At 46.0% G+C, this 17010-nt stretch overlaps 1 protein-coding gene across 2 annotated transcripts in view; it reads left to right on the forward strand.

The window, feature by feature from the left end:
* The window catches only part of ARMC9 (armadillo repeat containing 9), a 136232-nt gene that overhangs the window by 76303 nt on the left and 42919 nt on the right, over nucleotides 1–17010 (forward strand). For both annotated transcript variants that reach the window (XM_081329439.1, XM_081329438.1), the window contains exons 20-21: nucleotides 13186–13290; nucleotides 15209–15324. In XM_081329439.1, the coding sequence (XP_081185565.1) occupies nucleotides 13186–13290; nucleotides 15209–15324 (221 nt within the window). The remainder of the gene's footprint in view (nucleotides 1–13185; nucleotides 13291–15208; nucleotides 15325–17010) is intronic.

Here is a 17010-nt window from a genome sequence, read left to right on the forward strand (position 1 = left end):
TTGTTTAGATTTTAAATTCCTTTCAGTTTAGAATATCTCTTATGTGTCCAGATTTTTTCAAAGTCCAATAAATTTGGGTGTACAAATGCTTCCATAGTTGACAACCAGCCTGGAATTTTCAAATATATTTTACATGTTATTTTTCCCCCATGTTGTTAATAATGCATTTCTTATGTAGTGATTTTGAAAATATTTATGAATTTTATTTTTCCCGTACCATAAAAAAGCTTGCCACCCCAATTGCAAATCATGCCCCTCCAGATATAACAGCCTTTTGTTTCTAAGAGTTATCCATTCTCTTACCCATGTTAATGCAGATGCTTGATAATATAAAACCCACTCTGGTAAACCAAAACCTCCATTTTCCTTGGCATTTTGTAACATTTTCATCTTAATCCTAGCTTTCTTTCCTTGCGAAATAAATTTCAAAATTAATGAATTTAAACCTTCAAAAATAATTTTCTCAAGTTTTATAGGTATTGTTTGAAATAAAAATAAGATTTTTGGTAGTATATTCATTTTCACTGTAGCAATTCTTCCTAATATTGACAATTGCAAGTTTTTTCATTTTTCCAAATCCACTATTATTTTATTCAATAGTTTTATATAATTATCTTCTTTTATCGTTGAACATCTTGCTGTTAAATATATTTCCAGATATTTGACCTTTTTAACTATTTGCAATTCTATTTTTTCCAACATTTGTTGTTGTTGTTTTGTTTATCTGTAAGATTTTTAACTATTAATTTGGTTTTTTTTCTCTGTTTATTTTCAGTCCTGCTATTTCTCCATATTGTTCTGTCTTTCCCAATAGTTTAGGAATCATCTCCAAAGGTTCTTCTAAAATAAATACCAAATCATCAGCAAATGCTTGTAATTTATATGTTTGACCTTTTATTTCTAGTCCTTTAATTTCTGTATCTTGTCTAATATTTCTATTTAGAACTTCCAAGGTCAGAATAAATAACAATGGAGATAATGGACATCCTTGCCTTGTAACTTTTCTTATCTCAAATTTCTCAGTATAATCTCCATTCTCAATCACTTTCACTGTTTGTGTTTATTGTATATTGTTTTAATCATATTTATAATGTTCTGTCCAAAATCCATTATTTTTAATTGTTGAATCATAAATTGCCAGGAAACATTATCAAATGCCTTTTGGGCATCTAGAAATATTAGTGCCAGATATTTTACTGGATGTAATTCATAATATTCCATCCATTATCACTCTTAAATTATTTTTAATTTGTCTCTTTGGTAAAAAAGCCATTCTCAAGGAGGGAAAACAAGGTTTAAAAAGCAAGAAGAAGGGAAAAAAGCCAACTATCTTAGGCTAAAAACCAACCAAAAAAATCGATCCAAATACTTTAGGCCAGATCCAATCCTCCAGTCAAATCACAGATGTGAAACTCCCGCTGTCTCCAAATAATTCCTGTCTTGGTTATATCCAGAGTCAACAGATATTGTAGAAATTGTAGAAAGTCTTTTCTCTTACAAACTCACATAAAGGCACTTTGCTTATACCAGGTGTTGTTTCAAGGTCAAACACTTTTCAAATTCTTTTATTATTCGGTATTACTGTAGCATCTCCTTTCACCACTAGATGTCCTCATACACTGTTTTGTCAATATCCGGTTTTAAAAGATTATTACGAAGTTTTCTTTTAAAGTTCTTTGTAAGTTGTTTACACTAGAAAGTAAATCTAAAGAAAAATTTTTCCACGTTCTGTAAGTTAAGCAGTCTTTCTTTGAATCAATCTAAGTTCGATTTTTAAGAATTCTTTTACCTTCTTTAAAATCCTTTCCCCTCCTGTAGTTGCTCGCCGCTTTCAACTCTCTTTTCCCCTAGTCCTTCTGGGGTCTTTACTTCATAGCTTCTTCCCAAACGGGTTCAACATTTCTAAATCCATAAGGAAAAGGAGTAAAAGAACAGGCTCACCCAGTTTCAGCACGCTGTTGACAATCAGCTGTTTAGCAGAGCATCACGGCTCCTCACTTTTCTTCCGGCTGGTGGTGACTTGGGCTGTCTTACCAGGCAGTTTTTCTTCCATCCTTTTGGAAGGTTTCTTCAGCCTGTCTGGACCGACTGCCATCTGGTCCGGACTCCCGAAGCATCCCTCCTTCTTTGTTGCCCCTCCAGGGCAACTTTCCGACCCCTTGGGGTCACCGGACCGAAAGAAATTGGGCTAAGAAGCCGGAGCCCCGGCTTCTTTCACCCGTCTCGTTAAACGCCAAACTGGAAGTCTAAACCAGAAACCTCCCTTCTGGGTCTAAAGCAGAGGTCCCCAACCTTTTGGGTACCAGGGACCGGTTCCATGGAGAAAAGCTTTTCCGTGGACCGGAGAGTGCGTGGCTTTGTGTGCTGCCTGCATCCCGTGGATGGGGCTTTGCTTGTTTGTGCAGACCGGTTGCTGGCATGCCGCAGTCCAGGACCGGTCCACGGACTGGGGATTGGGAACCCCTGGTCTAAAGGAAAGAGAACTGGGGGGGGGGAAATGGAACCCTGATCTTATAAATGGTGACGGCAGCAAGATTGCTCTATGAGCCAGCTGTTTGCTGCCGCTGCCAAAAAAAGCAACGCAGTGCTGGGCTGCATTAACAGAGGGTTAGAATCAAGATCACATGAAGTATTAATACAGCTTTACAAGGCCTTGGTAAGGCCACACTTGGAATACAGCATCCAGTTTTGGTCACCAGGAGGTAAAAAAGACATTGAGACTCTAGAAAAAGTGCAGAGAAGAGCAACCAAGATGATCAGGGGATTGGATGCTAAAACATATAAGGAACGGCTGCTGGAATTGGGTATGTCTAGTTTAATGAAGAGAAGGATGAGGGGGGACATGATAGCAGCCTTCCAGTGTCTCAGGGGCTGCCCCAAAGAAGAGGAAGTCAAGCTATTCTCCAAAGCGCCCGAAGACAGGACAAGAAGCAACGGATGATGGAAACTGACCAAAGAGAGAAGCAACCTAGAACTAAGGAGAAACTTCCTGACAGTTAAAACAATTAACCAGTGGAACTCCTTGCCTCCAGAAGCGGTGAATGCTCCAACACTGGAAGTTTTTAAGAAGAGACTGGACAGCCACTTGTCTGAAATGGTGTAGGGTTTCCTGCCTGAGCAGGGGGTTGGACTAGATGACCTCCAAGGTCCCTTCCATCTCTTATTCTATTCTGTTCTGTTCTATTATTTCTATTCTATTCTTTTTCTGTTCTGTTCTGTTCTATTCTAGTATATATTGTATTCCATTCGATTCCAAAGGAGAAACTTCCTGACAGTTAGAACAATTAACCAGTGGAACTCCTTGCCTCCGGAAGCTGTGAATGCTCCCACACGGGAAGTTTTTAAGAAGAGACTGGCCAGCCATTTGTCTGAAGTGATATAGGGTTTCCTGCCTGAGCAGGGGGTTGGACTAGATGACCTCCAAGGTACCTTCCAACTACATTATGATGATGATGATGATGATGATGATGCCTCGATTCCCACCACGGTTACAAAAGCTGATGGCATTAGCAGAGATGGCCAAATTGACTGGGCTGATCAAAGAAAAAAACAGAAGTCCTTTTCCTTCCACTTGGAAACCGCTTCTGGACTTTGTCCGTGAGGCGGGGAAAAAAAAGTGATATGACGATGTTGGGTTTTTACCGACGACACTGATCTGCCGATACAGAAAGGGCTAGCGCATGCTACTACAGAAATGTAAAAAGTTGTGATTTGATTTTTAAGGTCCGATTTTACTGCAACAGAGAGAGTCGGACGTCAAAGCTTTTTTGTTCTCCCTTTTCCTGCAGTTGTCCCCTACTATTTACTTTTGTATGTTCACAGTTTATGTTATAAATCAGGAACCTTCCAACATGGCAACTTTAAGACTTGTGGGGTTCAACTCCCAGAATTCCTCAGCCAGACCTGGCTGGCTGAGGAATTCTGGGAGTTGAAATCCACAAGTCTTAAAGTTACCAAGTTGGAAGACCCCTGTTATAAATGAATCAAACTAATTTAAAAAAAAACAACAACCTTACACTTGTTCGCTTAGTGACCATCCACAGTTACAACGGCTCTGAAAAAAGTGACTTAGGACCGTGCTTCACACTTACAACCGTGGCAGCATCCCCGTGGTCATCTGATCAAAATCCGGCTGCTTGGCAACTGGTGCGTGGTGTATTTAGGGACTCAGTTGTTGTAAGATAAGGATGATCTGTAGTTCTTACGCTAAGGGAATTTTGAGGTTAAAACAATCGATTTCTATCATATTTTTTTTTAACTTAACAACATAGCTCATCTCGGCCACCTTTTTGTCATGTCGCTGCTTCCGTTCAGATTCTTTTCTCATTTGTTTGAATTAATCAAACCCAATAGTCCACCCGGAGACGACTCCCTTATTAAATGGAATGACATCACTATGCTTTTATGAGATGAAGTCCCAGGGTAAAATCGGAAGCTGTCAAACTTGCGGATGTCACCGGAGAAAAGAGATTAAGGGCAATAAGAGATCCTTCAAAAGAACGTTTGAATAGTATAATGTAGTGCCTGGTCGGTTAATTAATCGTCTAAAAAAGGAGAGGTTGGAGTCATTGTCAGACAAAATATTGACTTTTTTCATTGTTTGCCTTAAACCAACTTTTCCGCTCCTTTCGTCGAGAAGCTGGCCGTTTTAATTAGCCAAGCGGACCTGCAAAGCAAGTTTGCGTTTTGAGGCTTTTGAGTAACAAAAGGGCTTGCGTTATTTGCTCAGTCCCTGTTCTACATTTGCAGTATTAATTTCGAATTGGTGCTCAAGATGACTTGCAAAAAAAAAAGAATGGGGTGAGACAGGATTTTTCTACGGCCGTCGCGTGGAAAAACACATCGCTCCTTAGCTACGAAAGGGCTACGGATCTCTGCAGATCTGCAGGCCCAGACTAGAATAGAATAGAATAGAGCTGGAAGGGACCCTGGAGGTCTTCTAGTCCAGCCCCCTGCTCAAGCAGGAGAACATATCATTTCAGACAAGTGACTGTCTAGTTCACAGGTCTGCAACCCGTGGCTCCGGAGCCGCATGCGGCTCTTTCAGCCATCTCCTGCGGCTCCCAGTCATCTGCCACGTGCAGTCCAAAAAAAAAAAGTGGGACTAAAAAAGTTCAACCAATCAATTCAAATAGGCAGGGTAGGTGCATATCTCGCCTTGGCTCCACTCTTCAGTCAAACCCTGTTCTGCACATGCGCGCATGTACGCACATGTGCACACATTTTTTGCGGCTCCCAGTTTTTCCTTTTGTGAGGGAACCAGTTCCGAGTGGCTCTTTCACTGTTTCAGGTTGCTGACCCCTGGTCTAGTTAGTCTCTTCTTAAAAACCTCCAGTGATGGAGCGCCCACGATTTCTGGTGGCAAGCTGTTCCACTGGTTAATTGTCCTCACTGTCAGGAAGTTTCTCCTTAATTTCAGGTTGCTTCTCTCTTTGGTCAGTTTCCATCTGTTGTTTCTTGTCCTTCCCTCTGGTGCTTTGGAGAATAGCTTGACTCCCTCTTCTTTGGGGCAGCCCCTGAGATATTGGAACACGGCTAACATGCCACCCCTCACCCTTCTCTTCATTAAACTAGACATCTCCAATTCCTGCAATCATTCTTTGTATGTTTCCGCCTCCAGGCCTTTGATATCTTAGTTGCTCTTTGATTTTTTTCCAGGACTAAGTACCGTATAGGTCAGGAGTAGGCAACCTTGGCTCTTTTATGACTCGTGGACTTCAACTCCCAGAATTCCTCAGCCAGTATGGGAGAATATGGCCCCTTCATGACTCATGGACTTCAACTCCCAGAATTCCTCAGCCAGCATGGGGGAACTATGGCCCCCTCATGACTCGTGGACTTCAACTCCCAGAATTCCTCAGCCAGAGTGGAGGAACTATGGTCCCTTCATGACTTGCATACTTCAAGTCCCAGAATTCCTCAGCCAGCGTGGGGGAACTATGGCCCCCTCATGACTCGTGGACTTCAACTCCCAGAATTCCTCAGCCAGCATGGCTCAGCTTGGAAACCTCTGTCTTTCCCCTCAGCACGGCTGACTCAGGAATTCTGGGAGTTGAAGTCCACGAATCATAAAAAGGGCCAAGGTGGCCTACGCCTGGTATAGGTAGTTCCTGGCTTACGAACCCAATGGAGCCCCGAATTTCTGTTGCTAAGCGAGACTTTCGTTAAGTGATTTCCCACCCACCCCATTTTTACGACTTTCCTTGCCACCGTTGTTAAGCGAATCATTGCATTGGTTAAGTCAGTAACCCGGTTGGATAAGCGAATCTGGATTCCCCGTCGATTTTGCTTGTCAGAAGATCGCATTCGCTTTTTTCTGGCGGCTGCTGCAGCTGGCTGGCTTTCCCTGCTGTGTGGGCGTTAAGTGGATCGTGGGGTGCCTTGGGCTGGCGGAGGCCCGCCCCGGGCCCCCCACACAAACGCACACAGAGGAGAACCTGATCAGCCGAAAGGTCATTAGTCTTTTCAGATAGTTAAAAACATAACAACGATGTGTGGGCGCCCTTTTTTCTTTTTTTCTTTTTTCTTTTTTTTTTAACTCAACCGGATCAAATTCCTGGAAAACCCGTTTGTGCCAACACATCCAAAGAATAAGTGAAGCAACTGAGGGGTGTGGCACGGTGTGCCTATTCGGTCACCCATTGTTTTCCGGGTGCATTTCGCGGTCTGCCGATTTATTACATTTAAAGCTGTCTTCGTGGAGCCCCAGGATTGTAAAAGGAAGCGAGGCTGCTTCACGCCGCATTAGGGAGGCCACACTTGGAAGATTGCGTTCCAGCGTTGGTCCCCGCGCTACAAAAAAGCATGCGGAGACTCTTAGAAAGGGTGCAGAGAAGAGCAAAGAAGTCGATAAGAGAGCCTGGGGGGCTAAAAGATAGGACGAACGATTGAGGGAGCCAGCTTTGGGTAGCCCCGGGGTGGTGGGTCTCCAAACTCGGCAAATTTTAAGACTTCCAGGGGGGACTGGAATTGGGAGTTGGCTAGCTGGGGAATTCTGGGAGTTGAAGAGAAAGAGTAGTGGAGGGGGGACACGATAGCAGTCTTCCAGTACTTGAGGGGTTATCCCAGAGAATGGAGGGGGGGGTCTACCTCTTCTCCAAGGCGCCCGAAGGCAGGACAAGAAACAACAGCTGGAAACTTAGCAAAGAGGGATCCAACCTTGAATTAAGAAGAAATTTCCTGATGGTTTGAAGAATTGATCCATAGAGCAGTTTGCGAGTGCTCCGTCACGTTGTCAAAATTAGCCCGGACAAGCCTTTGACCAGACTGTCGTACAAGATCTCCTACCTTGAGCAGAAAGTTGGACCAGACCAGGGCTTTTCAACCAGTGGTACGGGTACCACCTGTGCTACACTGGCACCTGGAGGGTGGCACGTGACCATCCTAGAAAAGTGGCAGCGGGGGAGGGGAATGAGCTGAACCGGTGGCAGCACCGCACAAGCCGGAGCGAGAGACGGCTGGAGCTGCAGGGCTGTCGGGGCTCAGCGGAAGCGCCAGGATCAGCGCCAGGATCCAGCTGGAGCTCAGCGCTGATCCCGACGCTTCTGAGCCCAGAAGAAGCGCCGATCAGCTGGAATGTTGCAGCATCTCCAGGGTCTTGTGATTTACATCCAGATGTTTGGCAACTGATTCCTATTTACGACGGTCACAGTGTCCCAGGGTCATGTGAAGTGACCAAAACCTGCTGCAACCACCCAGCAGACGGGGGGAATAAAAACCAAACACCCCCCACCCCTCACCCCCGCTGCCAATCCTGAACAGAAATGCTCATGACAATGAAAACCTCGGACAGGAGGAAGAGCGCCGCCGGGTGGGCAGGCAGGTGTCTTGCTCGGCTGTGGCTCGGGGGGCACTTTTTTCAGCGCCGTTGTAACTTCGAACAGTCACCAAGCGAACTGTTGTAAGTCGAGGACTACCTGTACTTCATCCCTTTTTTTTCCTTTTTTTTTCGGTCATCAAGTTTTTGACACCACGCTAGGCGACTGGTGGTACTCGGGATGTCGCCATATCCTAAAAGTGGTACAGTGGGTGAAAAGGTTGAAAAGCCCAGGACTAGATGACCTCCAAGGTCCCTTCCAGCTCTCGGATTCTGCCTTCTATGTCACAAGACCAGCGCAATGATCCAGGATCTCAACACGCTTCCCCTCTCGACTCGCCAAGTTGTGCAAAGTTGTGCCTTCCGGGTTCGACACCCACAAGGGCAGGAGAGCTCTGCTGTATTTCCTGCAGAAAGACAGATGCTTATCCACAGCTTGGCAAGCCCACAGCCCCAAGGCCCCCCTACCTGTCGGTTCAGGATTTGAAGGGCAGTTGCGCTTCTTCCCTGCTTCCCATCAGGAAGCATCTGAGGCAGCTGCTCTTGGCCGGGACGGCTCGGCCTTCTGACAACAGGATAACAAAGCCGGGAAGGACTTTGGAGGTCATCTAGTCCGACCCCTCAGCTCAAGCAGGAGACCTTACAAGGCCTTGGTAAGGACACACTTGGAATTACTGCATCCAGTTTTGGTCACCACGATGTTAAAAAAGATGTTGAGACTCTAGAAAGAGGGCAGGGAAGAGCAACAAAGATGGTCAGGGGACTGGAGGCTAAAAACGTGTAAGGAACGGTTGCTGGAATTGGGTATTGTCTCATTTAATGACGAGAAGGACGAGAGGGGACAGGATAGCAGCCTTCCAGTATCTCAGGGGCTGCCCCAAAGAAGAGGGAGTCAAGCTCTTCTCCAGAGCGCCTGAAGGCAGGGCAAGAAGCAACGGATGGAAACCGACCAAAGAGAGAAGCCACCTGGAACTAAGGTCTCCTGTTTGAGCTGGGGGTTGGACTAGATGACCTCCAAAGTCATTTCTTGCTTTGTTATCCTGTTGTCAGAAGGCCCAGCCGTTCCAGAGCTAATCTTTGCATTGCGCAACTGATCTGTAGGCCAGACCGTTCTTTAAAAAGAGCCTGGATAATCCCTTGCCCATGCCTGGGTGTGTATGCGTGTTTTCTTTTTTCAAACATAATAATTTATTGACGCTCCGGTAGAGTTGAGAAACACGATTGGAATGTGTGAACCTTGGAGGTTGCAAGGTGTGATTGTGCAGTCGGAAGGGCAGGCAAGCGGCGTTCTTGGGCTTTGGAGCCGCTGGAGGAAAAGGAAGCAGTAGCATCCTGTGAAACCATAAGTCTCTCCCCCGCCCTCCCCTCCCCGTGGCCTGGCTCCCTCCCCACCGAATCCCTGGCAAGCAAGGGAGAGAAAGGGGCGCTGCCAAGGACCCTTTTGTTTTTTCAGAGGGTTGGAAGCCCCCAAACCATCTGCAGTTTTTCAGCTGATGCTGCCTGGACGTGTGTCTTGGATCAAGTTAGATCTTCCTTTCTCTGTCTGTCTCTCTCCTTCCCTTTTCTTTCTTTCTTTCTTTCTTTTCTTTCTTTCTTTCTTTCCTTCTTTCTTCTTTCCTTCTTTTTTCTTTCTTTCTCACCCTTCCTCCCTCCCGCACTTTCCTTTCCTTCCTTCCTTCCTTCCTCCTTCCCTCCCCCCCTCTCTCCCTTCCACACATCTTTCTTTCTTTCTTTCTTTCTTTCTTTCTTTCTTTCTTTCTTTCTTTCTTTCTTTCTCCCTCTCTCCATCCCTCCTGCACTCCTTCCTTCCTTTCTTCCTTCCTTCCTTTCTTCCTTCCTTCCTTTCTTTCTTTCTTTCTTTCTTTCTTTCTTTCTCACCCTCCCTCCCTCCCACACTTTCCTTTCCTTCCTTCCTTCCTTCCTTCCTTCCTTCCTTCCTTCCTTCCTTCCTTCCTTCCCTCCCTGTCTCCCTCCCACACTTCTTTCTTTCTTTCTTTCTTTCTTTCTTTCTTTCTTTCTTTCTTTCTTTCTTTCTTTCTCTTTCTTTCTTTCTCTTTCTTTCTTTCTCTTTCTTTCTTTCTTTCTTTCTTTCTTTCTCTTTCTTTCTCTTTCTTTCTTTCTTTCTTTCTTTCTTTCTTTCTTTCTTTCTTTCTTTCTCTTTCTTTCTCTTTCTTTCTTTCTCTTTCTTTCTTTCTTTCTTTCTTTCTTTCTCTTTCTTTTTCTTTCTTTCTTTCTTTCTTTCTTTCTTTCTTTCTTTCTTTCTCTTTCTTTCTTTCTCTTTCTTTCTTTCTCTTTCTTTCTTTCTTTCTTTCTTTCTTTCTCTTTCTTTCTCTTTCTTTCTTTCTTTCTTTCTTTCTTTCTTTCTTTCTCTTTCTTTCTCTTTCTTTCTTTCTCTTTCTTTCTTTCTTTCTTTCTTTCTCTTTCTTTTTCTTTCTTTCTTTCTTTCTTTCTTTCTTTCTTTCTTTCTTTCTTTCTTTCTTTCTTTCTTTCTTTCTTTCTTTCTTTCTTTCTTTCTTTCTTTCTTTCTTTCTTTCTTTCTTGTATTTATATACGTAGCTTGCCCATCTTTCAGCTTATTCTGAGCAGCTCCCAATCAAACTTTTTTAAAAAAATACCTTATAAAATTGTGGAGAAACAAATACACAGATAGTCCTTGACGTGCGACCACAGCTGAACCCAAACTTTGGACCCTTGATAAGTGTATTTTGCCCCATTTTACGACTTTCCTCGCCACATTCCTTAAGTGAACCACTGCAGTTCTGAAATTAGCAACTCGGCTGCTAAGTGAATCTGGCTTCCCCACGAACTTGGCGTGTCAGAAGGTCGCCAAAGGGGATCACGTGATGCTGCAATCGTCGCTGATATGAGTCGGTTGCCAAGCATAAGAGTTCTGATCATGTGACCGTGGGGGGTGCCGGAATGGACATAGGTGTGAAAAACTGTCGCAAGTCACATTTTTCAGCAGCGTTGTAACTTCAAAGGGTCCCTAAATGAACTGCCTGTGTTCTTGGCAAAGAGCATAAAAGCTCCAGTAATTGATATCATTTAACTATTGTATTTGGGAACAGAGGTGGGGAACCGTGTCCCTTTTATGACTGGTGGACTTCAACTCCCAGACTTCCTCAGCCAGCATGGCTGGCTGAGGAATTCTGGGAGTTGAAGTCCACCAGTCACGAAAGGGCCATAGTCCCTCAGCCCTCACTTAGAAGGAAGCTTTGGTTGCTATGGCGGATCCAGCTTTGAGCTGGCTTGACTGAGAATTTGCTTGGCTGGTTTCTGTTCTCTGCATCTACGTCCACAACGCTCGACTTCACGCCTTAGGTGACTTAAATTTGAATGGCAGATGCAAGTCCTTCCTTTTCTTTAGATAATGCGTTATAATAACCCTCAGCCTGGAAATGGTATAAGGATGTGTGTGTGTGTGTGTGTGTGTGTGTGTGTGTGTGTGTGTGTGTAACCGCCCTGAGTCCTTCGGGAAAGGGCGGTATATAAATTCAATAAAATAAAATAAATCAATAAATACACACACACACACACACACACACACTCTAAAGCAGGTGGGTTGTTTCCTGTTGGCATTTCGTCTGATTCAGCTTGGAGTCATCCAGGCTAAATCAAACTAAAAACTCTTCACCTTGTCTTAATTGACACACCGCACAATGACTGCAAGGGACCATGAAATATGAGGAGGAAATCCGTGTATGCTTAAGCTACCTTCAGCTCTTTGGAGATGGACGGCCAAGTTTATGGCGAGAGCCAGTTTCGAGGTAGTTAGTAAGAAGCTGACCTAGAAATCGGGAGAAGGTGAATGTGGTTTGGGTTAGGGTTAGGGTTGTATAAAAAACAATCATGTGACTTTGGGCCAATCACCAGGAGACTGGGAGTTCTAGTTCCGCTTAGGCATCAAAGTCAGCCGGGAGACTTTGTGCCAATCACCAGGAGACTGGGAGTTCTAGTTCCGCCTAGGCATCAAAGTCAGCTGGGAGAGTTTGTGCCAATCACCAGGAGACTGGGAGTTCTAGTTCCGCTTAGGCATGACAGTCAGCTGGGAGACTTTGTGCCAATCACCAGGAGACTGGGAGTTCTAGTTCCGCTTAGGCATCAAAGTCAGCTGGGAGACTTTGTGCCAATCACCAGGAGACTGGGAGTTCTAGTTCCGCTTAGGCATCAAAGTCAGCTGGGAGACTTTGTGCCAATCACCAGGAGACTGGGAGTTCTAGTTCCGCTTAGGCATGACAGTCAGCTGGGAGACTTTGTGCCAATCACCAGGAGACTGGGAGTTCTAGTTCCGCTTAGGCATCAAAGTCAGCTGGGAGACTTTGTGCCAATCACCAGGAGACTGGGAGTTCTAGTTCCGCTTAGGCATGACAGTCAGCTGGGAGACTTTGTGCCAATCACCAGGAGACTGGGAGTTCTAGTTCCGCTTAGGCATCAAAGTCAGCTGGGAGACTTTGTGCCAATCACCAGGAGACTGGGAGTTCTAGTTCCGCTTAGGCATGACAGTCAGCTGGGAGACTTTGTGCCAATCACCAGGAGACTGGGAGTTCTAGTTCCGCTTAGGCATCAAAGTCAGCTGGGAGACTTTGTGCCAATCACCAGGAGACTGGGAGTTCTAGTTCCGCTTAGGCATGACAGTCAGCTGGGAGACTTTGTGCCAATCACCAGGAGACTGGGAGTTCTAGTTCCGCTTAGGCATCAAAGTTAGCTGGGAGACTTTGTGCCAATCACCAGGAGACTGGGAGTTCTAGTTCCGCTTAGGCATCAAAGTCAGCTGGGAGACTTTGTGCCAATCACCAGGAGACTGGGAGTTCTAGTTCCGCTTAGGCATGACAGTCAGCTGGGAGACTTTGTGCCAATCACCAGGAGACTGGGAGTTCTAGTTCCGCTTAGGCATCAAAGTCAGCTGGGTGACTTTGTGCCAATCACCAGGAGACTGGGAGTTCTAGTTCCGCTTAGGCATGACAGTCAGCTGGGTGACTTTGTGCCAATCACCAGGAGATGGTGAGTTCTAATCCCGTTTTAGGCATGAAAGCCAGTTGGGAGACTTTGGCCCAGTCACCAGGAGACAGTGAGTTCTAGTCCTGTCTTAGGCATGAAAGCCGGCTGGGAGACTGGCCCAGTCACCAGAAGATGGTGAGTTCTAGTCCCGCCTTGGGCATGAAAGCCAGTTGGATATCCTTGGCCAGTCATTGGCTCGACCCAACCTATCTGACAGGATTGTTTTTGTAGGGAAAAGAGGAGGAAGAAGAGGAGGAGGAAGGAGTATCGGTTATGTTTGCTGACTTGAGTTATATATAAAGCAATAAAGTCAGGAACAAGTCTAATAAAGAAGTAAATAAGACCCTCTCTGGTGCTTTTTTTCATAACAGGAGGACCACAATGGCATGGAGGCAGATCTGGACAAAGATGAAGTGTTACAGCCCCAGCAGGGCGAACTCTCGGGAGAAAAACTCCTGACCACCGAATATTTGGGAGTAAGTACAGCAGTCAACCAGGTTTTTGGATGGTATTGGAGTACGCGGGCAAGACTCCGCAGCCCGCAAGACTTCCCTTGCTATATTTTCAAAGCAGTGGGATGTGATTCTCTGAGCTATAAAAAGCTCCCTTTATCTGCCCTGATTACTCATCACTGTCAACGTCCAGCTCGTGATTCCAAATAAAACTCCAGGTTGGTTCCGTTTCCGAAAATCGGATGGTAACGTTGAAGCAAAACTAACTCTGAGGTTCCCACACCAATTCGTAGACTTAAAACAATTGCTTTCCCAGCCAAACCCCCAACCTCTTACGTAATCCATATGAACAAGTCCACTTTGTTATGGGAACCGTCTGCTTCAAATCCACACCTGTTCTGGTGTCCTTGACAAGGCTTCAGGCTCCCACGGTCTGCTGCTGAATTGAAGAAGTTTCGTTTTTCCATCTACCCACTTGAAAGTAACACCTTCCCCATGCCCCCTTAATCTAAAGGCAAGTAGTTGCCAAAATTTCATCCTTGACATTCGCACATTCATAGACCTGGGCTTTCGCGAAACCCAGCGTGTGGAATGGGGGAAAGAGATGGTTGTGGCCCCAGAGCAGGGGTCTTCAAACTTGGCCCTCTTATGACTTGTGGACTTCAACTCCCAAAATTCCTCAGCCAGTCACGCTGGCTGAGGATTTCTGGGAGTTGAAGTCCACAAGTCATACGAGGGCCAAGTTTCAAGACCCCTGCCCCACGTGTTACGTGTTTCATTTGATGCACAGCCCTCTGTGGCTAACCAGACTGGCTGATCACTCCTTTCTGCTTAAGGCCAAACTGTACTATCACAGTGACTTTTGGATTTATGGGGTACATTAGAAAGCTCCCCAGCTGCTCGGTGCTGAGGCCTTGGCAGTTTGAAGATGTGTGGAGTTCAACTCCCAGAATTCCTCAGCCACCAAAGACCCAGTTCTTGCTGTCGTCATCTGTTCCTCCTCCTCCCTTCTAGCACTGATGATGTTACCTAGTTGGGCAATGAAACGTCTGCAAGAACACAACTAAGCTCAGAAAGCATTAAGGACTCTACAGTCGTCCTCCTCCTCCTCCTCCTCCTCCTCCTCCTCCTCCTCCTCCTCCTCCTCCTCCTCCTCCCTTTTAGCACTGATGATGTTACCTAGCTAGGTCATGAAATGGCTGCAAGAAAGCAACCAAGCCCAGAGAGTACCAAGGACCCCACAGTTCCCCTCCTCCTCCTCCTCCTCCTCCTCCCTTCTAGTACTGATGACGTTACCTAGCTAGGTCATGAAATGGCTGCAAGAAAACCACCCAGCTCAGAGGGCACCAAGGTCCACACAGTCTTCCTCCTCCTCCTCCTCCTCCTCCTCCTCCTCCTCCTCCTCCTCCTCCTCCTCCTCCTCCCTTCTAGCACTGATGGTGTTACCTAGTTAGGTCATGAAATGGCTGCAAGAAAACCACCCAGCTCAGAAAGCATCAAGGTCCACACAGTCGTCTTCTTTTTCTCCTCCTCCTCCTCCTCCTCCTCCTCCTCCTCCTCCTCCTCCTCCTCCTCCTCCTCCTCCTCTCCCCCTTCTAGCACTGATGTTGCTACCTAGTTGGGTCCTGAAACGTCTGCAAGAAAACCCACCAAGCTGAGAGAGCAAATGGCACAGTTGTCTTCCTCTTCCTCCTCCCTTCTAGCACTGATGGTGTTACCTAGTTGGGTCATGAAATGGCTGCAAGAAAGCAACCAAGCCCAGAGGGCACCAAGGACCCCTCAGTTGTTACACTACTCCTCTTCCTCCTCCTCCCAGGTGGCCTTTGTATGAATGTTAGTCTAGACAGGCCAACTTTCTCCATTTTTTCATTGCTCTTGGACTTCTCCCTGCCAAATAACTTCTCTCTCTCTCTCTCTCACTCTCTCTCTCCCCTCATCTCAGATCATGACCAACACCCCAAAAGCACGGAAGAAGAGCCTGCCCAGCACCCGTCACAGCGTGGATGAGCCTCTTCAGAGACCCGTCACCCCCGGCTATCACAGGGCACATTACCCAACGTAAGTCCGGGCAGACCCGCCAAAATCTGGAGATGGGATGCTTCCGATTCAGGCGAACGTAATTCAGAGAGGAAAAGATAAGTGATGAAATAAAGCAGATAACTCAGCGTTTATTGTGGGTTTTTTTTGTTTTTTTTTAAAGAATGTTCCTTTAGAGGGGTCTTCAAACTTGGCCCTCTCATGACTTGTGGACTACAGTTCCCAGAATTCCTCAGCCAGGCATGCTGGCTGAGGTATTATGGGAGCTGAAGTCCGGAAGTCATGAAGGGGCCATAGTTCCCTCAAGCTGGCTGAGGAATTCTGGGAGTTGAAGTCCACAAGTCATGAAGAGGGCCATAGTTCCCTCAAGCTGGCTGAGGAATTCTGGGAGTTGAAGTCCACAAGTCATGAAGGAGCCATAGTTCCCTCAAGCTGGCTAAGGAATTCTGGGAGTTGAAGTCCACAAGTCATGAAGAGGGCCATAGTTCCCTCAAGCTGGTTGAGGAATTCTGGGAGTTGAAGTCCACAAGTCATGAAGGGGCCAAGTTTGAAGACCCCTGCTTTAGAAAAATGGGTGCCAGAAAGAACAGGCTATCCTCGACTTAACGACCGCAATTGACTCCAGAATTTCTGTTGCCAAGCGAGACAATTTTTTTAAGTGAGTTGTGACCCATTTTACACCCTGCTCTTGCCACCGTCGTTAAGCAAATCACTGCAGTTGTTAAGTTGCTCGCACGGTGGTTAAGTGAATCTGGCTTCCCCCCCCATTGACTTTCCTTGTCAGAAGGTCGCAAAAAGGGGATTGTGTGATCCCAGAACACTGCGACCGTCATAAATAAGAGTCAGTTGCCAAGCAAGCATCCAAATCTGAATCACGTGACCTTGGGGATGCTGCAACGATCGTTAATTGTGAAAGACGATCATAGAAAAAAAGTAACAAGCTATCCAATAAGATAGCTTTGTAGTCACCTTTTTCCTGCGAACAGTCGCAAATTAAGGGGGATATTAAATTTTGGCAGCGCAGCCTGGGGGTGTATGTGTGAGGGGTGTCACATTACTCTGAACATGAGACTTTGGTTGTGGGTCCATTTTTGGCCGCGGGCTCTTTTGCTAGTTTCCCACCTCTGGGTATGAGATCTTTTTCCCTTCGGTTTTGTACCGGAGGGAGCCGAAGCGAACCGGCTAAATCGATCCCCAGCCAAAATAAACAAATTAAGAGAGCTTGAAAGCCAGAAGGAATTTAAAGATGGAGAGGCGATACACCTTACCCTGTTCCTTGACAGCTCAAGGGCTGACGGATGGGAGATCTCCAGCCAGAGATAATCCACCTGCTTTTCAACCTTTAAAAACTGCTGCCAGTATTTTTATTTTATTTTATTTTATTTACTTTTATGGCCGTGTGGTTGTCGTTTTGAAGAAACCAGCCTGTTTCTTCGGCTTTCTAAGGCCTCCTTACCTGGTCTGTTATTTTCATGTTTAAGGAGCCTCTGTGCCGGGATAGGTTGAAAAGGTAAGCCGGTATTAGGAAGGCTCCATTTTGTGGACGCGCCTTGCAGCTTTTGTCTTGAGGTCCCGTTTACAGGATCCGTAGAACTGCGTGGAACGAGGAGCAGCGTTAAAATACTGGCCTGGAAACGAGGAGACGGGGAGTTCTAGTCCCGCCTTAGGCGTAAAAGCCAGCTGGGTGACTTTGGACCAGTTATCAGG

The sequence above is a fragment of the Vipera berus genome (genome assembly GCF_964194415.1).
Source record: "Vipera berus genome assembly, chromosome: 5".
Lineage (NCBI taxonomy): Eukaryota > Metazoa > Chordata > Lepidosauria > Squamata > Viperidae > Vipera > Vipera berus.